Source organism: Cyprinodon tularosa, unplaced genomic scaffold (assembly GCF_016077235.1).
Source record: "Cyprinodon tularosa strain WSP-4 unplaced genomic scaffold, ASM1607723v1 ctg198, whole genome shotgun sequence".
NCBI lineage: Eukaryota > Metazoa > Chordata > Actinopteri > Cyprinodontiformes > Cyprinodontidae > Cyprinodon > Cyprinodon tularosa.
The window spans coordinates 302,662-330,485 of record NW_024038724.1 but is presented as its reverse complement, the minus strand read 5'-3'; the positions used below and the strand labels follow the sequence as shown (position 1 = coordinate 330,485).

Here is a 27,824-nt window from a genome sequence, read left to right as displayed (position 1 = left end):
CCAAGTAGCCAGTAGTTTTATTACAGTACCTTGGAGAAGAACTATTAAGCATTAAAACTATAACCTATTTAATCTTAAGGTGGCTATAAATAATGGCAATGCATTAAAAGGGTTTACTAACAGTCCATGTTTCGACAGCTATAAAAGAAGCCAAAACACACAGTCATAATAGGAATAAATTATCATAATATAAGACAAGGATACATATATCACAATATACATCAAATAAAACAATTTGAAAGAAGTGTAATGCGATTAGCAATGACGTTTTGTCGGCTTTTAGCTTTAAGGAGAAAGTGATCCTGTCAGTCCGTAATGAGGGCGATAAAATCCCACGCTCCCATCGTCTCTGCTGACTTGAAGTTGGTGACGTCACAGGAAAACAAAGATGGCTGGGATAGGAAGCAGCAACTACTGGGAGGGTAAGAAACCAGCGTTTTTCACCCAGTTTAAAACCAATGTAACACCTTGCAAACCCTGCAGCTGTTCACATAATGTCAGGAGTTAGTGTGTCCGCTTTGCTGCCCAATATTTCTGACTTTGAAACGTGTCCGTGTCATTCAACAAATAGTTAGCCCTCAACAAGCTAACCCACAGCTCCGTGTAACTGAACTTAATGTCTCTTACTAAGCTGTTAAAACTGGGACGGTGCTTAAAACGGCTTATCAAGTGGACACAAAGACACGTGTTGTCTGATGTGGTCATTTGAAGAAGAAAACCTAAACCCAGCTGGAAGAATGGGGTTTCTTAAAAAAAAAAAACGAGCTGTTGACATTAAAGGGGCTATAATGAAAAGACAATCGCCCATAATAATTCTTATCACGGCTGATATAAATGATCTAGTTATGCTTGACCTGATAGTGTTGATACCTATGATGAAGGAAGGCTTTGAATTATTTGAATTATTTTTTTCTTGCTGCAGCGAATGTAAACAGCTGCTATGAAACATTGGTTTATTGAATGCTTTACTGGATTGGCTGATTGTGTTACAGATCTGAGAAAGCAAGCCAGGCAGTTGGAGAATGAACTTGACCTGAAGTTGGTCTCCTTTAGTAAATTGTGCACCAGCTACAGCAGCTCTAGAGATGGACGCCGAGGAGAAACGTAAGCCCAGTGCCCCTCACATCTACACAGTCCAGTTTTATTTTGTTTCATGTTGCTAAAGTGTTAGATTTTTTTCTTAACTATTCCAAAAGTTTATTTGAAACTTAATATAAATAAATGTGTGTGTATATATATATATATATATATATATATATATATATATATATATATAATTTATTTTTATTGTATTTATTTTTTTACTATACATAGTTGCATGTGTGTGTGCATGTGCACATATTACACATATGTACTGAAATGGCACAAAAACTTTCAAGGCCAGTTGGCTTTCTTTGCATCAGGCCTTAAATTGCATGGCCTGCTCGAAAAGGTTAATCAGAGAGCATTCCGGTGATGAAAGTACATAACGGCACATATACATGTCAAACACATTTATGTCCATTAGACAGATCTCACCTAAAATAAAGATGCTACCGCCTATCACCACAACTTCTTAATAGGAACTCTTTAGCACATTGGTAGATGTGGGATGATCTAGATTTGTTTTGTTTGGAGATGTATTTTAATTAGTTAAATGTTTAAAAATGATATTGTTGACTTCTAGTTTTGTGTATGCAGGCAGTAAGTGTTTCATTTCCATCAATCCATTCTTGATGTATGTTTTTTCCACAGTTTAAATCAGTGTTGGGAAGGAAAATCCCTTTAGAGAAAACCTGAAAATTTTAGGTTCGATATAGTACAATTAACATTTAAAAATATGTACTATAAGCACAAATGCCATAAGAAGATTTTCTAACTGCTCCCAATGTCTTATTTCCCTGAAGTTCGGACACCACACCATTGCTAAATAACTCCACCCAGGACAGGATGTTTGACACCATGTCAGTTGAGATTGAACAGCTGCTGGCCAAAGTAAGTCAGCCCTCTTTAAAGAGCAAAACATAACAAGTTCAGCTTTGGTTATACCCTGTTTTCTGTCCTAAAATTTTAAATTTGCCTCGTAGTTATCCCCACTCACTTCATCCTTTTTTTTTTTTTTTTTTTACAGCTAACGGGAGTGAACGACAAAATGGCAGAATACACCAACACCCCCGGATCAGCTTCTCTTAATGCTGCACTAATGCACACCCTCCAGAGACACAGAGATATTCTACAGGTTAACTTCAGTCTATTTTTCCCTCCTTGTTTTTTTCTATGTTCTAAGTTTCTCTCTTGATTATTTTCTTCTTTCAAAGCGGTACAGTTGCAGATGAATTTAACCCTTACTGCAAATTTAGACCTTTGTCAAGCTGTTTGCATTAAACATAAAGTATTTGAACACTTACACTGATATCTAAAGGATTTTTTTTAAATGTAACACATAGTCCTACGTATAATACTGTAAATGCTACGATCTCAAAGTCTTTCACCCTTTGAGTAGAAGTCTATTTAAAGGAACAGATTTTTAAATCAAACAGGATCTGGCACTATTCAACCAATCAAGGCCTTTAATAAATACAACAGGTGTGGTTTAGATCTAACAACTTAAAAAAATGGACTATTGATGGTGACCTTTTATTTTATTTTAGACACAAAGTAAAGTAAAAATTACAAGGCAAAGAATACATAATGATCTCACAGGCCCTAAATCTTTCTAATAATAGCTTAAAGTTAAAGAAATAGAGTCGACACCTGAATATAAAGATACTATCAAAGGCTGCAGTCATAATACTATCAGATAGGGGGTCAAAATCCATCTTCTCAGTTATAAAGATGCACAGTAAGACTTGGTGATGGCAGAAAAGAAGACAGCTTTAGTTTACTCCAAACTGTACGAGTAAGGCCAATGGGTTTTGGCATTCCTTTCTTTGGGGAAGTAAATCACAACTGGAGACGTTTGGATCAATTCAGCAGCAGTATTTCTGTAGGAGGAGGAACAAATTGTATGCTGGAAAAGAGAGCCTGTTGACAGTGATGCATGCATTGCTTCCCCTGACAAAATCCTGCTGCATGAGGAGGTACATCTAAAACATTTCAATCAGGTTATTAAGTTTCCCATCACTCATTTTAGAAATTAAAACTGATATAAAGTTTCATAACATATAGAGTTATATATTTGTGTTTCCTGAGCTCAGTAAAAAAAAAAAAAAACTAATTAGTTCTCTTTTCAGATAAAAGTAAAGTTTTCATGAATGTTTAATGGTTCGTTCAGACCGGATCGAACCTAAAATAATAATCTTTAATATCTCTGAAACATGATACACAAAAAACTATGTTTTATTTATGTTTTCAATTTTACAAATGACCATTTTAAATGCACAGACCTGCACTAAAGAAGCAATAACCATTCAGTCTATTTGCTGAGTTTTTTCCCCACGTTGGTGGGGTCTCAGCTTTGTGCAGTTGAAGCTCCTCCTATTTGATTACGCCGTCCTGGGTGTAAACACTGCATCTGAAATGCAGAGTAGTCAACTCCCAGGGGGCTCGCGGAAATCACAGCGTTTACCACGTTAGGACTGAATGCACCATAAGGCTCTGTAGAAAGAGTGGAATGAAAAGAAAGAAAGCCTCTATGAACCTTCCTGTCAGTTATGATTGCTGCCATTTCTTCGGTTGATGTCGGCCCATTAGGTTTTTGATGTCTAACATAAACTCATAAATCTAGAGCACTTTGTTTCCTTCTACTGGCAAGCTTTATGGATACACTAGCTGCCAAGCTTTATGGAGATACTACATGCATTTTCTTACAGAACTATGTGCCTGTAACATGGCCAAAGGCACCAAAAGCTGGTTAAACAACCATTGTGTTACTATGGCGGCTTGGCCAGGAAACTGACTTGACCTTAGCTCTATGAATTATTATAGAGAGGAAGATGAGAGACATAAGATCCAACAACGCAGATGACCTGAAGGTCGGCTTCAAAACAACCTGTACTTTAGTTAGACATTAGCATAGCCACAGGCTGATGGTGTCCTGGTGAATTTAACCTCTTACACCCTAAGGGGGTATAAATAAATTTCTGCCTGACAAAAACACACAAAAGTAAATCACTTATAGCCTCACAGCTATTAGATTTAAGAAGAAACTTTTGGTACGTCTGTAAAGGTAAGATGTCATAGAATGGTTTTCTGGTGTCCGCACCATTGTAGCTTTGACCCTGCCTGAAATATTAGGGACAAAATACAAAATATTTTGCATTTTTTGAACCTCGCCAAAATTTTCTTTGAAATAAACATTGCAAAACACTACCAAAATATTATTTATAGCACAAAAAAGTAGTACAGACTTTTAAATCTAAATGTTGTGTAAAAATATACCAAATTAGGACTCAAGCAGATGAATCATATTTATTTTAGAATGGTATTAGTGAGAAATTTCTTAGGCGGAGGGGCCATTTTGGCACATTTATCCAAAAATGTCACCAAACTGTGCCAAATGTGTTTTTTACATCAATACTGGGGGGTTTGTTAAGATTACGAGGTCACGTAGCAGCTGGACCCACCGGTGGGTCCGTAGGGTTCTAGGGGTTAAAGCTGAAGTCTGTAAGTTTTTAAAAATCACTTTTTTGTCATATTGGCTAAAACTGTCCCTATGCCCAGACAGCAGTACATGTGATATGTAACCTGTGAAAAAAACTGCTTCAATTGGTCCCGCATACTGCCTGTATTTCAATCTGGAAAGAATAATTCGGGACGAGTCAAAACAACCAATCACAGCCAGAGGAGCGTCTGATGGAGTGTCAATCACAGCTCACACACGCTGAATCCCGCCCCCCCCCCCCCCCCTTCTGGTCGCATGCGGTAGCCGTGCAGATGCTGTGAGAGGGGTGTAGCTTGGAGGTGGGGCATGAGTGAAGCAGAGAGGGTGGGGGAGTGGAGTGAAACCTGTTTTTCTTCAAATTTTCAGTCGAAGTCTGCTCTCTTCTCAATGTTACAGACTGCAGCTTTAATGCAAGTAGAAGCCAAGTATTTTTTTTTACAGATCTGATCCAACTTCAAAACTAGAGAAGTTTGCAAAGTTTTTGCATAAAGGCTTTTGACTTTACTTTGTCTTAACTCTAAATGAAGATTTTCCAATGTATAAGAAGTCAAATAAGGATAGGTTGAAATGGTGCACATGTGCATTGTATCGGTCTAGGGAATGTCTTCAGTGTTGATTAGGGAGACATCTATGTTATTCAGAGCAGTTCTGTTGAGGATGGTCAGATCAGCAGAGCTGAAATACGCCCCCCTGGAAGTCCTCCATCATTTCCTTTGTACTGAGTGGTTTAAAATAAATCCAAGTGGTTCTGACAGGTGGAGTGGACCAGCCAATCCACATCCTGTCTAACGCAAACTCATCTCTGCCTTGGATCAAATCCAGGACAGATCTCCTGGGGTTCATTCACCGGTCTGCTTTTCAGAAAACTAACATTTCTTTTTTTAATATTCTTTGTGATGGATATGCAAAATTCTAACTTAATGAGAAACACCATCTTAGCCATAATCATCAAATATTACATTAAATAAAGACTTTGGTACATTTACAGACTGATAAATGTACTTTCTAAAACGAGTGACAAAAACATTTAAGTTTTACCAGGATATTCTAGGAGAAATGTGATCCTTCTAAGAGGACAATATCCCCACCTTAATCTCAAGCTTTGGTTAACTGTTGTTTTCTATTTTTGGAGAAAAAAAAATCTGAGATGTATGAAAATAAATATGGTATCATTCATAGCTCGGAAATTAATTATATTTTCAATTCAAATTATCAGAGCAAATTGCACAGGTACTGAATTTTGGTCACATATTTAATAAAGTCAGACACTAAATTTCTCACTCAAACCCTTGAGGTGTTATTTGGTCAAAGTGAGTTTGCCACCACACAGAAGGGAAAATAAATAGCTAGCATGGAGATCCATGCATGTGAAAGGAAGGGAGCACTTTCCCATGTAATGGTAAGATTAAAGTTGTCATTACATGGGATAGTAAAGCTTTCAAGGTCATATAATGATTAAACCCTGCAGTGGAACCTCTATAAGCTTGTGTTAGTGCTGAGGAATATTACGCAAAAGCAATATTGGTAGGAAAAGAACAACCAAAAGAAAAACTGTCATTTTGAATTTTGGCAAAGTGGTTCCACCCTGGTATATGTGGAGCTATTCAGATCTGAACAGATGTTAGCATTTGTTTACTGCAAACAGCTGTATGTATATATATATATATATATATATATATATATATATATATATATATACATATACTCCTGTTCGTCCGTCGATATGACGAGGACCATCTATTCATCCTATGGTTGGGGAAGTTAGTCTATGAGTACGCAGGTGGCTGGTCAGGCCAATCTGTACACGGAAAAGTCTTGGGCAATGCGGACAGGGAATATTGGCATCTGGTGCAGGATTGGCAGCTCTGATCTTCCTGGCTGTAGCCACATCCGGCTGTAGAGCGTACATCCGGTTTGCCTCGCAAGCTTTGGCACTTTTTTGGACAGCGGATCGCCACATTCCTCTGTCATGCGCTGCCTGCTCCCATGTGTTGTGGTCGATGTTGAAGGCCTTCAACGAGGCTTTGAGCATGTCCTTGAAACGCTTCTTTTGTCCACCTTGGGAGCGCTTTCCTTGCCGTAGCGAGAAATATATATATATATATATATATATATATATATATATATATATATATAAAAAGCCAGAAAAATTAAAACTGAATTTCAGTTCAGTAGTTGAAAGGTACCCTTATAGGTTATTTTTATGCTGTACAAATACAGTGGGGCAAAAAAGTATTTAGTCAGCCACCAATAGTGCAAGTTCTCCCACTTAAAAAGATGAGAGAGGCCGGTAATTTTCATCATAGATATACCTCAACTATGAGAGACAAAATGAGAAAAAAAAATCCAGAAAATCACATTGTCTGATTTTTAAAGAATTTATTTGCAAAATATGGTGGAAAATAAGTATTTGGTCAGTTACAAACAAGCAAGATTTCTGGCTCTCACAGACCTGTAACTTCTTCTGTAAGAGGCTCCTCTGTCCTCCACTCGTTACCTTCATTAATGGCACCTGTTTGAACCAGTTATCAGTATAAAAGACACCTGTCCACAACCTCAAACAGTCACACTCTAGACTCCACCATGGCCAAAGCTAGAGAGTTGTCAAAGGACACCCGAAACAAAATTATAGACCTGCACCAGGCTGGGAAGTCTGAATCTGCAATAGGTAAACAGCTTGGTGTGAAGAAATCAACTGTGGGATCAATTATTAGAAAATGGAAAACATACAAGACCACTGATAATCTTCCTCGATATGGGGCTCCATGCAAGATCTCACCCTGTGGGGTCAAAATGATCACAAGAACAGTGAGTAAAAATCCCAGAACCACACGGGGGGACCTAGTGAATGACCTGCAGAGAGCTGGGACCAAAGTAACAAAGGCTACCATCAGTAACACACTATGCCGCCAGGGACTCAAATCCTGCAGTGCCAGACGTGTCCCCCTGCTTAAGCCAGTACATGTCAAGGCCCGTCTCAAATTTGCTAGAGAGCATTTGGATGATCCAGACGATGACTGGGAGAATATCATATGTTCAGATGAAACCAAAATAGAACTTTTTGGTAAAAACTCTACTCGTTGTGTTTGGAGGAGAGAGAATGCCAAGTTGCATCCAAAGAACACCATACCTACAGTGAAGCATGGGGGTGGAAACATCATGCTTTGGGGCTGTTTTTCTGCTAAGGGACCAGGACGACTGATCCATGTGAAGGAAAGAATGAATGGGGCCATGTATCGTCAAATTTTGAGTGAAAACCTCCTTCCATCAGCAAGGGCATTGAAGATGAAACATGGCTGGGTCTTTCAGCATGACAATGATCCCAAACACACCGCCCGGGTAACGAAGGAGTGGCTTCGTAAGAAGCATTTACAGGTCCTGGAGTGGCCTAGCCAGTCTCCAGATCTCAACCCCATAGAAAATCTTTGGAGGGAGTTGAAAGTCCGTGTTGCCCAGCGACAGCCCCAGAACATCACTGCTCTAGAGGAGATCTGCATGGAGGAATGGGCCAAAATACCAGCAACAGTGTGTGAAAACCTTGTGAAGACTTACAGAAAACGTTTGATCTCTGTCATTGCCAACAAAGGGTATATAACAAAGTATTGAGATGAACTTTTGTTATTGACCAAATACTTATTTTCCACCATATTTTGCAAATAAATTCTTTAAAAATCAGACAATGTGATTTTCTGGATTTTTTTTTTTCTCATTTTGTCTCTCATAGTTGAGGTATATCTATGATGAAAATTACTGGCCTCTCTGATCTTTTTAAGTGGGAGAACTTGAACTATTGGTGGCTGACTAAATACTTTTTTACCCCACTGTATGAGTGTGTGTTTAATTCTTGCTATGTTTTTTTTTTACTTTGTTTTTTCCTTTTTGTTGTTTAGGATTACACACATGAATTCCACAAAACCAAAGGCAACTTTCTGGCCATCCGGGAAAGAGAGGACCTTTTAGGATCTGTCAGGAAAGACATTGAGTAAGAACACAATCTTTGTTTTTAGTTTTGCTTAAATTTGGCCAAGCAGCCATGGTAGGTGCAATTATAAGTGATAAGATTTGATTCTATATCATTGAGAGCCTCATTAGTTCCTGATTGGATACAGGAGCTATTCTGCCTGGGGTCTCTTTCATCACGTGCTTTAATGTGCTTGTGTTTGTACCTGGGTGAACGATGGAGAGAAAAATTTGTCCAATATTTTTGTTTATTTAACGTATAGGAAGATAAACCCAGACTCTTTAGTTTAGCATCGATGCCTTTAAGATTCATAGCCTCCTCAGCATTGCGTTTAGATTGTGTTCCCTTTCTTCATATTGGCTAATTTCTGGGAGAGAACACTAAAACAATAACCTACAGGCTGTAAATCTTACTGCTTTTTTTTTTTTGGTAATGGTATATTGATTTGTGAGATGCAGCATTAAAGTCAAAGTGAGCACTGCAGGATTTTTAATTATCCCACTCCATTTAAGATCAAGACATCTGGGAGGTTTTATACAGGCACTCATCTACGATAAACCATTAGGACACCAACTGTTATATTTAAAGTGGTTGAAACAGATTGGGGTATGCAAATGCTTGCCATGATCTATTCTTGAAATTCACTTATTTAAGAATAATTGATTTTGCTGGTTGTAAATTTTTTCTTTCTAGCTAGATTAGCCTTTTTGTACAACATAAATTGCAAACATTAGATTTCCAGTAGTGTTGACAGCTGCTATAGAGTCTCTTAGTTAAATGCTTGGGCAGTTGGCTCTCTGAAAATATCTTTTCATTTTAATCTCATCTTAATAAAAAACATGAAATGGTAAACAGCTGTAACAGAACTTTTTTTTAAGTCTTATTAACTTAAAAAAAAAGTAAAAGCACCTTTACATACGAGAAGTCCCACAACATAGGACTCTGGAATAAAGAGTATAGTGTTTTGTTTTGACACATTTCTTTTTTTTATGTTTTTTTTTTTTATCTGTTCAGTAATTAAGAAAAATTATGTTCCACCTCAACTAGCTGGTAAGCCTTAAAAGAAGCTAAAAACTTCAGAAATGAGATGCTTATTTCATTGTGATATTTCAAATCAAGTAATTGTGTATGTTTATTTATGTAAAAAAACATAAATGGACAAAAAAAGCAAGCGCTGTTTTTTTTTTCCATTTAGTTTAGGGCTAATAAAGTTATGCAGGAAATAATAAAAAAAAAATACTATAAATCATATGTTACACTATAACAACAACTTAAAAACATGTTTTTAGGGTGTTAGAAAATTAGATTCCTTTTTAAAAGGCTTTTTAGCAAACTAAACTTATTGATACTACATTATCTATAGTGTAAATATTTTAACTGTGAGTTTGGTATATAAGTCAGACCAAAGGCATAGTTCGTTTTTTATTAAGAAAGAAAATCTACAGTGTTTGAACTTGTCTGTAGGGGGCAGTAAAGATCTTGGTGTTGTATTAGGTTTGATCAGAATTGTTTATGCTGCAGAAACATAAGAATAATGACTGAATATGGAATTTATGCAAATAGAAAAAAATTATATTGTGCAATTCATCAATAAAAAATGATTATAGTGCAATTCTTTCCAGAAAATCACATTTGGCCATATAACAGTGTTTGCCCAACAATTGTCCTCGTTAAATTCACAGACTAAATCTCACATTGCACCGCTATGTGTTGAAAATAGCGGCAGCAGTTGTGTGAGCTGAGTGTCGTAACATTTCCTCTGCTGCTGCTCTGAGTCGAAATGTCATCGGCGGAAAATGACAACTCATCTGTGATTTACATCGCTGGCCTTTTAAAAAGCCTTGCCAGAGAGATGAAGGAACCTGTCAGTGCAGGCAGTTCTGACCCTGCAAAATCATAAGCCCTACTGATAGCGTATCTCAAGGCAACACTTAAGACACTATGAATATGTTTTTTTCTTTGCCACTGGCTTTTAAAAAATGTGCTTGTAATAAAGAAAGCTAATTTATTCTTGGTCTTCTCTCTGTTATATGGGTGGGGTAGGATGTTGATGGTATGTGTCTCCCTCCATCCCTTTGTGCACTTTCTCTTATTCTCTCCCAACAGGGAGGTGGGGCTGTGTTAAATGGACAGAAACACAGAGAGTGTGGGGTATTCAACTGTTTAGAGACGCTGTAAGCTAGAGCTACTTCAGGCTCAAGAGAATGGGTTTAATGCATTTATGCACCTGGTTTGGTCACGTAAAGCTTAATACTTAGGGACAGTTTATTGTTTCTGCTTCCTTATTACTGCCTTCAGTTTTTTATGACATTTTGCAAGCTCATAGTTTCTGACAGAGGATATTATATCAGGATGTCTTATTTTTTTTAATAATAAAAACCTTCAATTGTCTGAGCCTCAAATTCTCCAGTTTCACGTCATTGCATGATGTATATTTCATATACTTTACCTATTAAAGCTTTACTGAGGGATTTACTTATCTGAATGGGAAGTTAAATCTTTATTTTGGATTTTTTTTGGAATCTTAGACACTTAAATATTACTTGCACAAGTGCACTATATATAAATATCATGGCACAATGTGTAAATAAAAAAATTGCTCCAATCAATGTTTTTTATTTCTTCTTGTGTCATTTTAGAACATATAAGAGTGGTTCAGGAGTCAACAACAGAAGAACAGAGCTGTTTCTAAAGGAGCATGAGCATCTCAGAAAGTAAGTGCATCTCAGTAATATTTAAACTGATCTTGGGAAGTTTAGAACAAATATAAAACTGACCATAACCACACAAAACCTTCTTTTTCTCCCTGGTTTACTTTACCCATTTCTCTAGACAAAACTGCTATAATTATGTCTGTTTTTGCAGCAGCCCGTTCTACACCTTAACAGAGCTTCCCACAAAAAATTTGATGGATGAAAAACACAGATTTTTTATGGCTGATCAAAAAAAATAAAAAAAATACCTTGTTGTCATCGAGACATTTTGTGCCCAAGTTTGAACTTTGTAGCTGTCATCTTGATATGTTGCTTCAACATTTAATCTCAATGTTCATCTCTGCTGATGCTGCTGATATTAAATGCACCAGAAACTCTTGCAGCTGCTTTTGTATCAAAGACTAACAAGTTGAACACAAAGAGCTGATGAAGCCCTTTGTTGTATAATGTAGAAATAACCATATTGTCTTGAATGCAAAGAAAACAAGAGAAGTCAGTTTCAGGCGATACAGAAGCATTTCAAACTACTTATCCATATTCATAATAGAATAGCGCTTCTGCACCTTGGAGTAGTTTTGCTATCTTCATACTAATGTTGTTTTTTTAAGGAACTTCTGTTCCTCTGTCACCAGAGCTTATTTTCCACTGTCGTCTTCTATGCCTCCATGCCTTCTCTTATCTTGACCTTAAGTTGCTTCTCTATACTCCTCAATATTTTCCTAAGTCTCTTTCCTAAAGGATCTTTTTTTTTTTTCTCGTTTAGCGGTTCTTCTCAGATTTTCTCCAGGGTTTATTTTTTGAGAAGCCTTTTACCCTTCCTGTTTGGCCAATGTGTTTTGCCTTTGGTTTTGGATGCTTTTTAACTGGAAGTATTTTTATTGTATTTTTTTCTTTTTGGACAATTGTATAAGGTGTTATCATAGCGAGTTTTTTTTGTTGGTTTTTTATATTATCTCAAATAATCCTCTGCTATCACCAGTACCAGCTGAGTAGAAAGTATGTGCTGAGAATTCAGTGATTGAGCTAGTAGAAGAGAGAGGAGCAGGAAATTCAAGCCGTCTCTTCCATCACGCAATATGGGCAATGTGAGTTAGAATTCCAAGCCCGAGTGTGGACCCAGCCATAAAACCTGTGATGCAGTTTTATTTATTTTTATTTTATATTTAATTTTATTGAAACTTAGCTGCAGGATTGAACTTTTTTTATTGATCCTACGTTGGAGAAATTTACCTCTGCATTTAACCCATCCCCTTGGGGAGCAGTGGGCTGCCATTGTGGGGCACCTGGAGAGCAATCAGGGGTTAAGGGTCTTGATTACAGACCCAGAGTGGGACTCAAACTTGCAACCTCAGGATTCCAAACTCTATGCCCAAGCAGCTAGGCTTCCACTCCCCTGAGAGTCTGGGATCCTGTACCAGAGTCCATTGTCCATCTTGCAGACTTTCTGACCATACGAGCAGACAGAGATCTAAACAAGACTGGAAAACTCAAGGAAGGTGGGTTGGGGGGTGCATGCAAACAGCTGATGGTATCATCGGGCACATGTAATAGACTCATCAGCCCAATGCATTTGTGGCAATGGCTGGTAATTTTAATCAGGGCCCACTATCTGGTACATAGCTAACGTTCCAACTTTTTGTCGACTGCTGTACCAAAGAAAACAAAAATTAGAAGTTGTTTATGCAAAGGACTCGTCTGTCTATTAAGTAAGACTTTGCCCTGTGGAAACTGGACCACAATCTCATTTTTCTCTGCTCAGTCCAGTTTATAAGAGGCAAACCTGCCCTAAAAAGAACTGTAAAGTTTGTAAAGTTATATTTGACAAAAATCTAAAATATAAAACATGCAAAATTCGCAGTGAAAATGAGTCGCCTTACTATCATAGGAGAATTGGAGTTCAACTGGATTAGAGATGCGAGTTTACAGATATTTGATTTGAATAATGGGGGGAAGTGGGGGTGGTTTTACAGTATGACTAGCAAGTGGTTTACTGGGACGACAGCTAAGATCATACTTAATAATATTTCATGATCTGGTGAAGGTGAAATAACATCTTAAACTGCTGTTTGCCTACTAATATTTGGCAGACTACATAGAACTGTCGACAGCATGTGCTTTGTGAAATCTGTCTCTGAGTTTGAGAGGTGTGAGAGGTGTCCTGTGTGGAAAGGAAAATTGAATATCAGCAGGGCGCATGTTGCAGTGCTCATGGGTTCAACCAAAAGCATATAAACAAAAACCAACTTGTACCAGCATTACTCTAATGCTAATTGAAAATGGTGTTACTGTTCCTGATTGGCCAGCAAACTGGCCTGACCTGAACCCTACACATAATCTATGGAATATTATTACAGCAAAGCGGTTAACCCATATCCTTTATTAAAATAACCTGTTTTTCCATTACAACCATCAGCCACAGACTGATGCAAAATGAGACCCAACCACGTATTAAGTTCAAATGAACATTCTATTCAGAATCTGGATTATGCTGTTAAATTCCCTTTCCCCCCCCCCCCAGCTGATCTTATGTGACCTTAAAATTTTCTGAGACACTGAATGACAGACCTAAAATAAAAATCCTTTTCTTAATATATTGGCTCCAATCTGTTGATGGACCAACCCTTTAACCCATGGAAGCGACCCACTACTTTTCACAACATAGCTGATAAAAATGAATAAATATAAGTTTCACTTCCTGTTTTAAAAAAAAATTATATTTCTTTAAATTCCCATGTTATTGGTACAGGAAAGCATGCCTAAAATATTTGATCATTTTCCATGTAATTAATCTGTATTGTGTACTGGTTCCTCTTCAATAGGTGGAATAATAATAAATTCCAATATTCTAATTATTCATGATCCCACTGCCCCCCCCCCCCCCCCCCCCTCTCTACTTTTTAATAATCTGTATTAACTGTTGTATGTTGATGCTATAATAATTAACACGTTTAAGTTGTTTATATAAATTATAATGAGTATAATTACCTAAGAATATTCAATATAAGTTAAATGGATATCTAAAACCCAAAATGGAATATTGCTATATTTAGCAGTGAGAAAATCGTAATGCATTATGACATTAAGCCTGTTTAGTTCTAAACACATTCCATATTCTCAGCACTTAGCCTTTCTTGTTAACCCATCAGACTCATTAAGATATTGATTGTGAAGTTTTACATTTAAGCCTCTATGGATGTTGTATGGGAGGAAAACATTCAACTGGAGAAAAAAAAAAAAACTTAGATTAAGTATTAGGAGTTTACAAAGGCAGAGTACAGATTATTAATAGACCGAGGCAGCTGAGCTATTGTAGTCTACAGTCAAGTATTATAAAAATGACTAAATCACGAATCCTCTAAGCCTTAGGTTTGGTGTATGCATATATATATATATATATATATATATATATATATATATATATATATATATATATATATATATATATGTATATGTGTGTGTATGGGGAGGAATAAAGAGAACTTAGCAGAATGTTGTTGTTAGTCCAGTTTAGAGATAAAGATATATTACATTAACATATGTGAATATTTTGTATCTCTGTACACTAGAAGACCAAATCAAATACTAGAGCATTAATCATTCGGACATAAAAAAATCAGTTGAAATCGACTAAGACTTTAATTCTAGACGGTGTGTGCCAAGCCAGTTCAATAAAGGCTAGAGCAAGAAGGCCAAACTGCTGGAATCGAGCATCTGAGGGTCATATGACTGTGATGGAGGATAGTCCGAAAGACACTGAATCCTCAAATGTTTAGTTTGATCAGTTAGACACCCTTATAGCATTCTACTTTTAATTTTGTGTTCATTTTGTCTGTTAATCTTTTTTTAATATTTATTTGGAGATGCTTTAAGTTTAGATTTCAGCTCAATAAATCAGATTTAGCACCAACTGTTTATCACAAACTTCTTGAAGAATTGTGGTTCAATTAAAGAGTTTAATGTTCACCAGATTGTTATTAGATCTTGTGAAACAGCAGTAGGTGTGATTACGTTGCAACTATGTTATTCCACCAAGGGAAAACAGGATTGTGCAACCAGGACTAAACATTAGTCTATATCCCTGTAAATTATTTTATAGTATTTATTTTGGATGGAAACAAGGGAGGTAAAATTGAATGACTAGTATGAGGACGTCCTCTCCAATCTTTTGTAAAATTGCTAATTCCTGATGGAAATAATGCAGTAGAGCTATTAAATGCCTCTTGCTCTCTTAGTTATTAGGGGTAATGTAAATGGCTTCTCATATTTTTCCTCTGTGTTTTTCTTTAGTGTTCTCTTTTTCTCCATGTGTGTGTGGTTAGTCTTTATGAATAAACCAGATGGCAGAAGACATCGGTCCATTAAAAGTTCTTATGACAGCACCTCCCTAATGGTCATAGTCAATCAGAGGAACTTCCTTTGAAATGGATTATTTCTCCCCCATTTATTTCTCAGCAGTATAAAGCTTAGCAGAATTAGACTTACAGAGTTTGTTTGGGTTTCAGTAGCTTTCCAGTGAACACTGAGTGTAATTAACATGAAAGTTACTGTTTTGTCCTTCATTTCATGGCAGAAGATCAAACATTAAAAGATGGTGAAGATTATGCCATTAGTTGTCAATCTTTTGAATTTTCTTGATGTTTTTACTCGTTAAATCATGAATTACCTGTGAGTTAACATGAAAAAAGTGAAGTTCCGTTTTATAAGCCACACCCAGGCCCGATTACTGCCTGACCTGTAAACAAGAAATCAATAAAGTAAAACTAGACTTACGATATAAAGTAGGATTAAAAAAACAAACAAAAAAAACTTCAGATTTAACAAACCTGCTCTTAAAACATTCAAGATCAGATAAGAAGCTCAAAATCTTTAAAAGGGTTATTAAGCCATTGTTAAAGTTTCAGGACTCTGAACCACTAAAAAGAACAAAAGCTAGAACATCATGTCATTATCTATATGTACTGTAGACTTTCCTTTGTCATCGTTTTTACATCAAATAAGAGACTGGTTAGAAGTTGTATCCTAAGGCCTAAACCACTGCTGAACACAAAGGCTTGTCTCAAATACTTAAAAAAAAAAAAACGTTGAAGACCCTATGACTTTCTAAAAAGTATTCTATGCTGTGAAGAATGGGATGCGGTGTAAAACTAACAGTATTTCAATTTAAGTAAACACTCTAGACCAGAGGTCTTCAACAGGGTTTCCGCGACTCCTAGGGGGTCCTTGGAGGTACTGCATGAGGGTCGCGAAAATTTTGGTTGATTAGACTTTTATTTTATATTTCCTGCTGCAATTTTTTCCAATAATTGAAATGTCTTTAAATACAACCTAACACAAAATCAACACACTGTAATAAACAGATAAATGGAGGCAGAAGATGTGTTTCAGTCATCAATGCACTAGGGGTGGAACGGTTCACAAAATCCACGGTTTGGTTCGGTTCACAGTTTCGTGGTCACGGTTTTCGGGTTCGGTTCGGTATATGTTGATTGTTAGCCTGACATGTTGGTCGTGTTGCTGTTGGCATAAACAAAACGTGTTGCACAATGCTTGCACACTGTTTTTATCCACAACTTTCTTTCCGCCGTCATCGTAGGTCACTCTAGATGCAAAGTGGTCCCATACAGCAGACCTATAAAGTGCTGCTGGCGCGTCTTCCAACTCCTGTTCTTTCCCACTCGCCAAACCCACACAATTCTCCACAACTGATTTTTTTTCTGCTACGCTGCTTCGCTTCTTCTTTTTTACTACTGGTGGTTGGCTTTGGTCGCAGTACTGCCACGTGTACACGCTTTGCCTATGAGAAAAAGGAGCAGCGCATGAACCGAACGAAACACGCGCGAATCGAACCGAGACAGTCGAACCGAACGGTTCGGACGGTTTTCATAAATCGTCCCATCCCTATTGCACATAGAGTGAAATACTGAAATCCTTTCAATTTGGAAGCTGTGGAAAACCCCAAATTCAGTGTTTGTTGTTTGTTTTCAACATAAAGCTGTGTCATTGTTAGTATGACTGCTTTCTCTCAGGTTATCTAGATTTGATCAAATTTTGGATATTTAAGATATTTGTTCTGTAGCATAAACTATGTTTTGTAGTGCTAACCATGGCACATTTTTACAGTTCCAACTATGAGTTGTAGTGTTTTTTTCTAAACCTATCTCCCATTCAATTTTCCAGAAACCATTTTTTTAACCAGACCGTGTCTTTTCACTTTATTATAGCTAAAAATTACATTAAATGGGGGAACAAGAAATCATTTGGGTGGCAAGATTACAGTACATCTGGAAAGGATTCATACCAGCGCACTTTTTCCTACTTTATTTATGGTAAAACCTTTTTTTAATATCATTTTGGATAAATTTATTTCCACACAATGCTGAATTATGACAAGGCAAAAATAATTGCAAATGTATTAAAATACATAGATATAAGAAACTATTGACAAAAATGTTTGACAACCTTTGGTTAACACTTGGTTGATCCACATTTGGCAGTAATTCCAGCCTCAAGTTATTCAAGTTTTGAATAAGATGCCACAGGCATAACAAAACTATCTTTAGCCAGTGGGGCTCTTTCCTCTTTGCAAAACTTCTCAAGCTCCATTAGATTGAATGGGAGAAACTCTGCTTGATTGATGGGATATCAATAAAGTCTGGATTCTTTCTCCACAACATTCATAGTGACAGTGGTCCTATTCCCCCTCCTTTGAGGCCTGGAGCAGGTTTTCCTCCATGATATCTTTTCATTGGTGTATTCATCATTCCCTTTATCCTGACAAGTCTGTTGCTGTTGCATGTCTGTTGTATCTCCTGTTGCTGAAAAAAAAACATCCACAGAGCATGATGCTGCCACCACCATGCTTCACTGTAGGGATGGTATTGGCCTGGTGATAAGCAATGCCTGTTTTCTACATTCTTGAAGTCAATTTGATAAACTCTTCTTTTGAAATTCACCAAGGATCAATTGTTTTCTTTTTTTGTCCTTAAAGAGACACATTTTTGCTGGAATCTCAAAGCTCATAGATGTGTACATGTTTTTTTATTTTATTTTACAGGCCAGGCAGTAATCAGGTCATGGTTTAGCTTGTAAAGTTGAACAAGAAAATGTTTTTTTTTTCACTTTATTATTGATTTTAAAAGAAGTAAAATTGCGTTTTTACAGATGGGTCAGTGTCCCGAAGATAGAATTTTTATTTGATAATGCCCGTTATATGTTAATTCATGTGAGCTTTGTCTAACAACAAAGCTTGGTTGATATACAACATACAAGTACTTACATTGACTGTGGATCACCGTTTTTAGAGAGTTGCTGCTTTCCATGCCCTGTTTATTAGATAGGGAAGTATAAAGAACTTGTTCTAAGAAATTTAAATGTAAAGTCTCTATTGATTAGTTTCCCTTCTAATATTATTATATAAAAAAAAATCCTGTAAAATAAAATCTTTGCCTAACATGAAACAGACTTTTATTTTTTAAATTCTGGGCTCATTTGCTTTTGTGTAGAAAAAGACAAGGAAGCATGTGGTTGGCGTGGGTTCGTTCATCATGCTGGGAAAGGCAATTAGCTTGAAGCTAATGAGCAGTTTTAATGACTGCAGCAAAACTCAACTAGGGAGGTAAAATGGAAGAAGATCACTTAAAGCTAAAACCACAGAAAGTCTAAAGTACAATGGCTAAAAGGATGGTTAAGGGAAGAAAACATAGAATTTTTCACCTGTTCTGTATCTGCAGGGAAAAGCTTCATCAGTTGTGGGTCATATCACCACTAAGTACTTCACCTTCTCTTTATATTAACTCAGATTTTTCATACAGAGTGAAGTGGTGAGAAATAAACTGAGAGTTTTCAGTTTATGCTGTTATACTATTGAGTTTTATTTGCTTTAAAATTGTTTCATTTATTGCTAATAAGTGACGTTCTTTGCTCTACTTCCCAACTTTAGCTCTGACCGGCTGATGGATGACACAATAAGGTAAGCCTTACCGTCTTAGCTTTGTATACTAATTATACTTGGTTAACATATGTTGTTTCTGGGATTTAGTGTGCAGAAAGTCTCATTTATATGGTGGAACATAATGTAGATTGGTCATGTGGTCTTCGTTTTGGTCATGTGACAGTGATAGTGATGTAGCAAAGGATTGTGGGCGTGTATGTAAAGCAGAGAAGCGGTTGTTATCTTCCTGGTGTCAAAAAGATTTAGGATGCCATGTCTATAAATATCTGTTATCGTCCATAACTGCAAAATAATCAGATACTGATATCAGCCAGTATTTTCACATTGTCACTTTTCTTGAAATACACTTGAGTAAATAAGTAAAACTTTAGATACTTCTGATATTTATGTTGGGTTATGGATTGACTGTGACGGTTTAGATAGAGACTCAAAGGCTGGATCCTTTCCTGTAGATCAATCCAACATACTGTACCGGAGTTTTTTCATTTTGTTGTAACAGCAACACAGTAGGGCTACTTTAACGAAGGGACACAGACAACAGGCTACAGGGAGTCCATAAAATGAGCTATATTTATTTATTTTTGGCATTAACTGGTCCCCGCTCATATCAAAAGTTTTACCATGACATCTACTCAATCCCATGACCCCCATGATTCCATGCTTCATTTCACGTTTTTTTTTTTTTTCAGTATTCATTCGTTTCCTATTTTATTCTACTGATCTCTCGTCGTAGGCTATATTAATCCCTGCTGTGCTGTCATAACTTGTGCTAGTGCTAATTAATAAACCAAACTAAAGCATCCTGGATGTCAGCGTACTCTGCAACAATAAACTATTAAGCTCGTCACAAATAGGGTAACAAACGAGGACTCGACCAAACTCTCATCGGCTAAAAGGATCAGTTTGAAAGCTGCAATAGACTAGATCAATTTTAGAGATAGCCAATATGGACATACAAACTTATCACATTTTTGAGTCTAATTAATGATAAAGGTAATGATTAAAAAAAAGATTAATTCTTTGCGGTTTTTCTCAGGTAAATCTATACCTGTGACTGCTTACCACTTCCATCATACCCCCATGATCACAAATAATTCTCTCACATTGAACACATTAAAATGTAGGTTCTTATCGACACCACTTACATCAAGAAATATATTATTAAACAGCTTGTAGTAATAGCGTTTGATTATTTTCTTAAAAAAAAAAAAAAGAACAAAAACTGTAAAAAGTTTTACTCAATTTCTGGATTTTTTAATCATTGTTTTTAATGTGTCATTTAGATATGTCAAATTTCTTTTCATGACTAGAAACTTATCATGACAAAGATAAAAGATACTATAAATGTCCACCACTAGTACCTTATTAATTTTTCCAATAAGAAGAAAAATGTAATTTTTGTAAGATGTGGCCTCTTTATTGGAAGTAGTGCTTAAACACCTTTATAGCAGATAAAAATGTACAGCTAGAAAGATGTCTATCTATGACCGTGGTTAAACAAAAAGCTGTTTTCTTCCTTTTCTTTGGCCTGAAGGAAAACTGAGGCAGAGATCTGCTCTCCTAACAGATTGTGTGCAGTGTCTCCTTCTCCCCAGCCTCTGACTCTCAGGCGCTGGTTTGCACAGTGATTAGGGCTGGGTGGAGGTTGCTGGAGTCAGCAAAGCGTTTCCCTCTGACTGAGGGGAACATGATCCCTAAAACACATCTCTAGGCCAATGCTGCAGACTGTACCCTCAGCACTCTGCAGTCACAGGAGGGGGGCCAGGACCTCGCCCACCCGTACTCATACACGTATCACCTTCTACACACTAAATCATTTCTGCAGACTGTTTCTTTTTTCTTCACAACAATGATTCATATAAACAACTGCAGTGATTTCATTGTTTGGGCTCGTCCTCTGTGGAGCCATTTTCTTATGTGTGAAGGAATTTTAATCTTCTACAGTTTTTTTTTTTATCATGATTAAAGTCTCATTTCCAAATTGTTCTGAAAATATTTACATGACAGGTCAATATTAATCTGAATTAATTACCAGTTGGTGATGGATAAAACTGTAAATATTGTTTGTGGAAGCTAATTCCCTGAACACCAAAGCATTAGTTAACGATTCAGAGATGGGCTTGGTGTCTTTTATTGATTGCTGTGTGTAACAGATGCCAAAGACACTGGCAGAAACTTTTCCTGCCAATTGCTCAGTTGCACTTTCGTCCTTTTGAAACTTGCTGATGTTTGAGATTTAAGAGCCAGAGCAACATACTAGTACTAGAACATGTCCACTATGGAAACCAAAATCAGAGGAGTTCCTGCTTCTTCAGTCCTCACCAGTGACTGGTCAGGTGGAAAATCAAAATCTGGATCCTTCCCACTATGTCAACCTAAAGCACTGTACAAAAGCTCTGTCACATAGTAAACTTAAAGTATTGTGTTATTAAGTGAAGGGAAGCAGATAACAGAAAATTGATTGATTGCGTTGATAGCTTTTTGGACTTTGGACGTTTTTCTTGAGCATTTCGATTCTTTAGGATCTACACACAGAGTAGATGGACAAAGCTGATATTAGGTCCTGAATGTTTGAAAAGCTTCACGAAGGAAGTGGTGTCACTAAGCCCACATCAAGGCGTCAGGCGTGTGTTTAGCTGATAGCCTACCTATATTTATGTTATTATGGAGTTAAAAGCCAGAGCTAAATGTTTGGCATTCTTCGAGGCCAAAACGTTTTTTTTTTCTTTTTTTTTTAGGTGTGCAGTGAAATGATAAATTGCTGGAAGTTGGATTTAATTTTGATACAGCAATACTCAATAAAAATTGAGCTGAGGATATCACAGAGCATAAAATTGAGATGCAATGGCTGCTGTACAGTCAGTATTCAAAACAGGAATAAAATATTTATTTCATTTATTAGGCTAAAATGTAGAGGATATTATCAAACGCATTTTTTTTTAATCAGAAATAATTATATAAGAAACCACATTTGTACTATATTCATCTAGACTATAGAAACTTTCTTATATTTGCATATCTTTAACTTCAATAATGTTTACCTTTTAAAATAATCATTTATAATCATATTAAAACCTATTTATAATAGGTTTTATTATTGATTTAGAAACATGATTTTAACTTTATCCCAGTCTAATGATGCTTCCTAAACCACTGATAAATGCCTAATAAGGTTTATTTTTGATGGAAATAGTAAACCAAAAATTAAGATGTTTTTTTTTCTCTTTTTTTGGTAACTTGTACAGACACTTTGTTTATGGCTGAAATTTTTGCCTCATGACTCAAGTGCAGCACTGAATTAACTATCTAGAAATAAGAAAACGGTTCTTAAATTAGGTGCACTTACTCTTAATTTGAGTAGGTAAATGAGATAATATGGGATAATATGCACTTGAAAGAAGACAATGCAATTGTGTTTTCTTATTTTAAATGTAAATTGTCTTGTCCCATTGGCAGAATGTCTCTTTTACATCCTCAATCTAGGAAAAAATGCACTTAAGAAAAAAAATGACTTATCTAGATTTGGATCTTATCCAGTGAGGGTAATGTGCTGACCTCCCCCTGAGTAAACAGACTCCTCATAGAGAAAGAATGAGGAAAATATTTTGAATGGTGTTATATTTGATATGGTAGTTCTAAATGGAAAATCAGGATGATGTACCATCTGGCAAGTATAAGATGCCCAAAAAAATGGAGATCATAAAAACTCTTCATTACCTTTTTTTCTAACAAAAATGTTTTCCACATCCACAGTTTTGAGATTGGTATTGAATTTCCACTCATATTTCTACTTGCATGCAGTAAAAAGACACTTTAGTAAGAGGTTGCAGTATTGGCTCTTGCTCACTTATCTTTGTCTCTTTCTTTAGCATTGCAATGTCGACCAAGGAGAACATGACCTCACAGAGGGGCATGCTGAAATCCATCCACAGCAGGGTGAACACCCTGGCCAGTATCCTTTAAACTCCTCCCTGCTTTCCCTGTGTGTGCAGGACAACAACTCAGTGTAACTTTTCAAAGCAGAATATTTTTACATCTAAAATTACTCTTGCATTTTAACAACCAGTGTTTTGAAGGGAGGGCAGAAGTTTTAATTATGCATTTGTGATAAAGCGGGTATTCATCACTGATCTTCCTTAACATTCTGAATCTCAGATCGTTTCCCAACTATCAACAATCTCATCCAGCGAATCAATCTGCGGAAGAGAAGGGACTCCCTGGTCCTTGGCTCTGTGATAGGCGTCTGCACCATTCTCCTCCTGCTTTATGCCTTCCACTAACCCTACAGGCAGATGACTTCCATCAAGGCAGGATTCTTCTGCTCCTTGTAGCATATGAACCCCCACCTCCTCCCCCAGAGACCACGCTCCATGATCGGAGGATCCCTGAGGGTCCGGAGCAGAGAGACTTTTAGCTGCCAACAAGTTCCCACTGAGCCTGCTTTTAAAAGTGAGACTGATTTTGGGCTGATGATCAGTTCTTTTCTTTCTGCTCACGGAGAAACGGAGACCAAAATTACAAGTTAGACCCTTTTTGTTTTGTTTGAGAACAAACTGTTCTTTTTTTCCAAGAGCAAAGAGGCTAAAACTGTGTTGTTTAAAAAGGTGGCTGAAGGATTTTTATCTTGATTATTTTTAATGATTTGAGAGATAATTCATTGTAAACTGTAAAATGTGAATTAATAAATTATTCATATCAGTTTGAGTTTTAAAATGTGTGACGCTAGTAGCTTTTCATTTCTTACACATTTCACTTTTTTTTAAGGCAGTGTGTGGTAGTGTAATTTAACCAGGAACAGGGGCACAAGGTCACATAATGTGCTTACTGACATGCACTAGAGTGTGACTGAATTTTAAGTTTTGATCTTTTATAGAAAGAACAGCGCCTTTAAAAAAAAAAAACATTTTGTCATGGTTTTATCTTAAACCACAACATGTTTTTATTGCCGTAGTATTAATAGAACAGCACAATGATGTGCATTAATTGGATGTGTTAAGAAAAAGCATCTTTTGCTATAGCTATGGCTGAAAGAAGACTTGGTGGACTGCTCTCCATTTAAATGTGTCTTTTGCACATCTGGAACTGTGCTGCCCTCTTAACTAGAAGACAGACTAGCTCTACAAAGTTGGCATAGGCTCTTCATTTCCTGCGTCAATTTATTCACAATTATACATTTGTTTTTTGTTTGTTTTTTCAGAAGCAGATGGTAAATTAAGTTTGTTAATTTGAATGTAGTACATTTAGTATATATAAGTATATATTGGTACAAGTATTCAGAGTATTGATATTAGACTTTAGGGATTTGTGCAATGTAGCTCATTTAATGTTGATGCTAACGTTGCCAACATGTTTTTTATTTCAAATTTTTTTTCATAACTTTTTCTCTACAATCTATTATGGATCATTAGCTCCATTACCCCTGAAGAAATGTTGAAAAATGCCATCCAACTGGACAATGCTGGGGGCACGGCAGACGGGGTCGCGTGTAGAGGTATGATTAGAATGAGGGAAGGTGAATTTAGGATGACTAAATAATCTCGGTTCTTATATCAATGCTCGCAGTTCTAACTCTTGACTCATCGGGTGGAGGAGGATCTGAGTGAGATTGTTTTATGCTGCAAACCATTGGTACTTTAGAATTCAGAATACCACCTAGTCCAGTAATTTGTTAGTGTTATTGCTGCAACTGGCTGTAATGGAGCAGCATTAGAGAGTACAAGACTCCCCAATCATCTTGGAGTTCAAACTTATGATGTAAATCAAATCACCATCATACCTGAACAATTGGGCTGTGATGTAAACATGTAGCAAGCTGTACAGTCAGAAACAATAGAGGAATTCAGCTGCAGTGGCAACCTTTCAACCCATAGAGGGCAGCATAACATGGTGCCAAATATCTTAGTATATTTAGGATTTAGACAAAAATTTTGCACAGTAACACAATGATGGTTCCCTTAAACTGGATTTTTTTCAGTTTATCAGTCATTGTCTAGGACTCGCACTCACCTCAATGACTGCAGAAAATTTGGGGTTTACTCTCTTTTCCATACCTGTCACTCGCTCTCCATACAATAGGTGGGGGGCAACTATTACTGGTAATGTCCTTGGTATGTATCAAACAGTCATTAGACAGCAGCATAGTTCATATTTTAGAATTTCTCAGGTATCAGGAAAAAAATTACCAGGTCTTAAATTTTAGTTTGCAGGTAAAGAGCGTACAACTTTTTTTTTTTTTTTTTCAAAACAAGTGAATTCTTGACCAACCAAGAAGTTTTTTTGAGTCTATCAAAACTGCGTTCTTTCCTAATACACCTTAAATGTTTAGTTTGGTTTTGTAGATTGAATACATAACCATTATGTATCTAAAGTTGTCCCCAGTTTCCAACTTTTTTTGTTTTCCCTTTCCCAATTTCTTCTAAGCCTTTTTCATCTGAGCTCAGTGAATTTGTCCTTTTTTCCCCAGATTTGAAGGATGTAGTATGTATACGTCATGGCCCACCATTTCTTAAGATTTATGAATTGAACACTGATTGCAGAAGACTGTGGCAAAAACTGTAATTTAAAATGATCTAAACTTTTAAGATGTCTTTTTAGGCGACAACGTAGCTTAGTTAAACTCACATATCTGCTTAGATTGTAAAATTTTAATTTAATACAAAAAAAAACTCAGTCGCCTGAGAAAATTTCATGCTTTGTTTGCTGAGCCCTAAGGATGTCTGAAAATGTATGTAAACTTGGTTTCATTAAATGTACAATATTATTCAAAATTAACATTATAAAGATTTTGTAACACTCGTGTGTCCTTCAGCCTGTGTATGAGGTTCACAAGTGGAGAAAAAAATAAATCACTGTCTTTATCCAACTCTTGCTAATGTTTGCTCAAAATGCTCTATTTGAAAACCCTCCCCCTTGTGATGTCATCCGGGGAAGTAAGCTGTTCGCCGCAAAGAAATGGGGCTGCTGGTGGATCATCTGTTTACATGATGGAGGAACAAAGACAATTCTGTAATGGAAATTTCCTGCTATTAAGCTGATGTGTATGAAAGGTGTAACAAATTCAGGTTCAAATCTGCAACTCTAAATTGATCTAAAGTCGAGGACTCCGATTGTTTGGTTTCACAACGGTTGCTATCAGTTAGTTCAACCAATTTTAGTTGCACAACAAGTAAGAAAAGCCATTATCAGTGGAGCACCGATTCAACGAGTCACCATGAAAACAGGCAACAGGAAGTGTCTATTTCACCCCAATGGAACTAGAGATTTTAATGCAGAAATGCAAAAAATAAAAGTCGAATTTGTTTAAAAGACAGAGAAACAGCACTACAGCTACAAAGGAGAGGAAGGTGGTGAAGGAGAGGATTGTTGCTCGAGTTAATGCATAAGTTTATATGAAGTGGGTTATGGCAGGCCGTTTTTAAATTTATTAAAATCATTCCTCTCTGTTGTTCCATTTGTAGATCACTAAAATAATATTGTTCCTCATCAAAATCACCATCCAAGACTAACTGTAATAATATATTTTCTAACTTGCATTTTTTTTAGCAGAAACTGAATTTTATAAAGTAAAAAACTAACGAAATTATACTAGTAAGAGTTAAGTTTTATATATCTAGAAATGTTCACACATTTTAAGTGGCCGTTCTGACATTTATCAGCTCAACTGAAAATTTATAACTGAAAAACATTTTTTCATAGTTAAAAATATACAAATGCTGACCTGTAATATTAGGAATATAGAGATCTGAAATTAATTTCTATGCATCCAGATGCAAAATCCACTTGTTCACTAAATGTAACATAATATGGGACCTTTTAATCCTATAAACTATTTAATGCCATTTTTTAACAGTTTGTAAAGATCAGTAAAGCTTCAGATTCTACAAAAAAAATGTTTTTAATGTAACATAACCTATCTGTCAAATGAGGCCCCATTACTCTTCAGTTCGGGAATAAAGGAGTTTGATTGGCTAAAACTAAAAAGTAACAATGTTTTAATAATATGTCTTACATACATATTTTAGCTTTAACAAACAGCTGCAATTTGACAAGATAATTTACTACTATTGAGAATGAAAAGAATCAGCTCCTCCAAGGCCCCTGGTTCTTGACTGGAACAAGGTGGCTTGTTCCCTTCAGGTTGGATGCGAGTCACTGCCTCATGTTGAGTAGTTTAAGTATCTTGGAATCCTGTTCACAGGTGAGTGGAGAATGGAGCAGGAGACAGATAGACGGATCGGTGCTGCTGCTAGAATAAAGATGCTGCTGTTGTAGTGAAGAGTGAGCTGAGCCAAAAGGCAAAGCTCTCAATTAACAGGTTGGTCTATGTTTCTACCTTTACCAATGAAATCAGTCATGAAATCTGGATCATAACCAAAAGAACAACATCCTGATACATAGGGCTGAAATAAGCTTGAGAGATAAGGTGATGAGCTCGGTTATTCGGGAGAGGCTCGGAGTGAAACTGCTTTTCCTCCACGTTAAAAAGAGGCAGCTTTAGTGGCTTGGACATCTTTGTCGGATGCCTCCTGGCAATGTTCCAGGCACGTCTTCACCGGGAGGAGGCCCAGGGGACGACCAAGGACACACTGGAGGGAATATGGTGGCGGACTATCTCAG

General features: G+C 36.6%; 1 protein-coding gene across 1 annotated transcript; it reads left to right on the top strand.

The window, feature by feature from the left end:
* Window positions 1–362: 362 nt before the first annotated feature.
* Window positions 363–25,979, top strand: gosr1 (golgi SNAP receptor complex member 1). Its single transcript, XM_038284021.1, has 9 exons — window positions 363–422; window positions 993–1,104; window positions 1,887–1,974; window positions 2,111–2,218; window positions 8,473–8,564; window positions 11,183–11,257; window positions 19,197–19,226; window positions 23,078–23,160; window positions 23,364–25,979. The coding sequence occupies exons 1-9, from the start codon at window positions 389–391 to the stop codon at window positions 23,486–23,488; spliced, it is 747 nt and encodes a 248-aa protein (XP_038139949.1). The 5' UTR covers window positions 363–388; the 3' UTR covers window positions 23,489–25,979.
* Window positions 25,980–27,824: the final 1,845 nt, after the last annotated feature.

Coding starts and splice junctions, on each gene's coding strand:
- gosr1 (XM_038284021.1), top strand. CDS start 389: ATGGCTGGGATAGGAAGCAGCAACTACTGGGAGG. Junction 423..992: donor AAGCAGCAACTACTGGGAGG/GTAAGAAACCAG, acceptor ATTGTGTTACAG/ATCTGAGAAAGCAAGCCAGG. Junction 1,975..2,110: donor TTGAACAGCTGCTGGCCAAA/GTAAGTCAGCCC, acceptor TTTTTTTTACAG/CTAACGGGAGTGAACGACAA.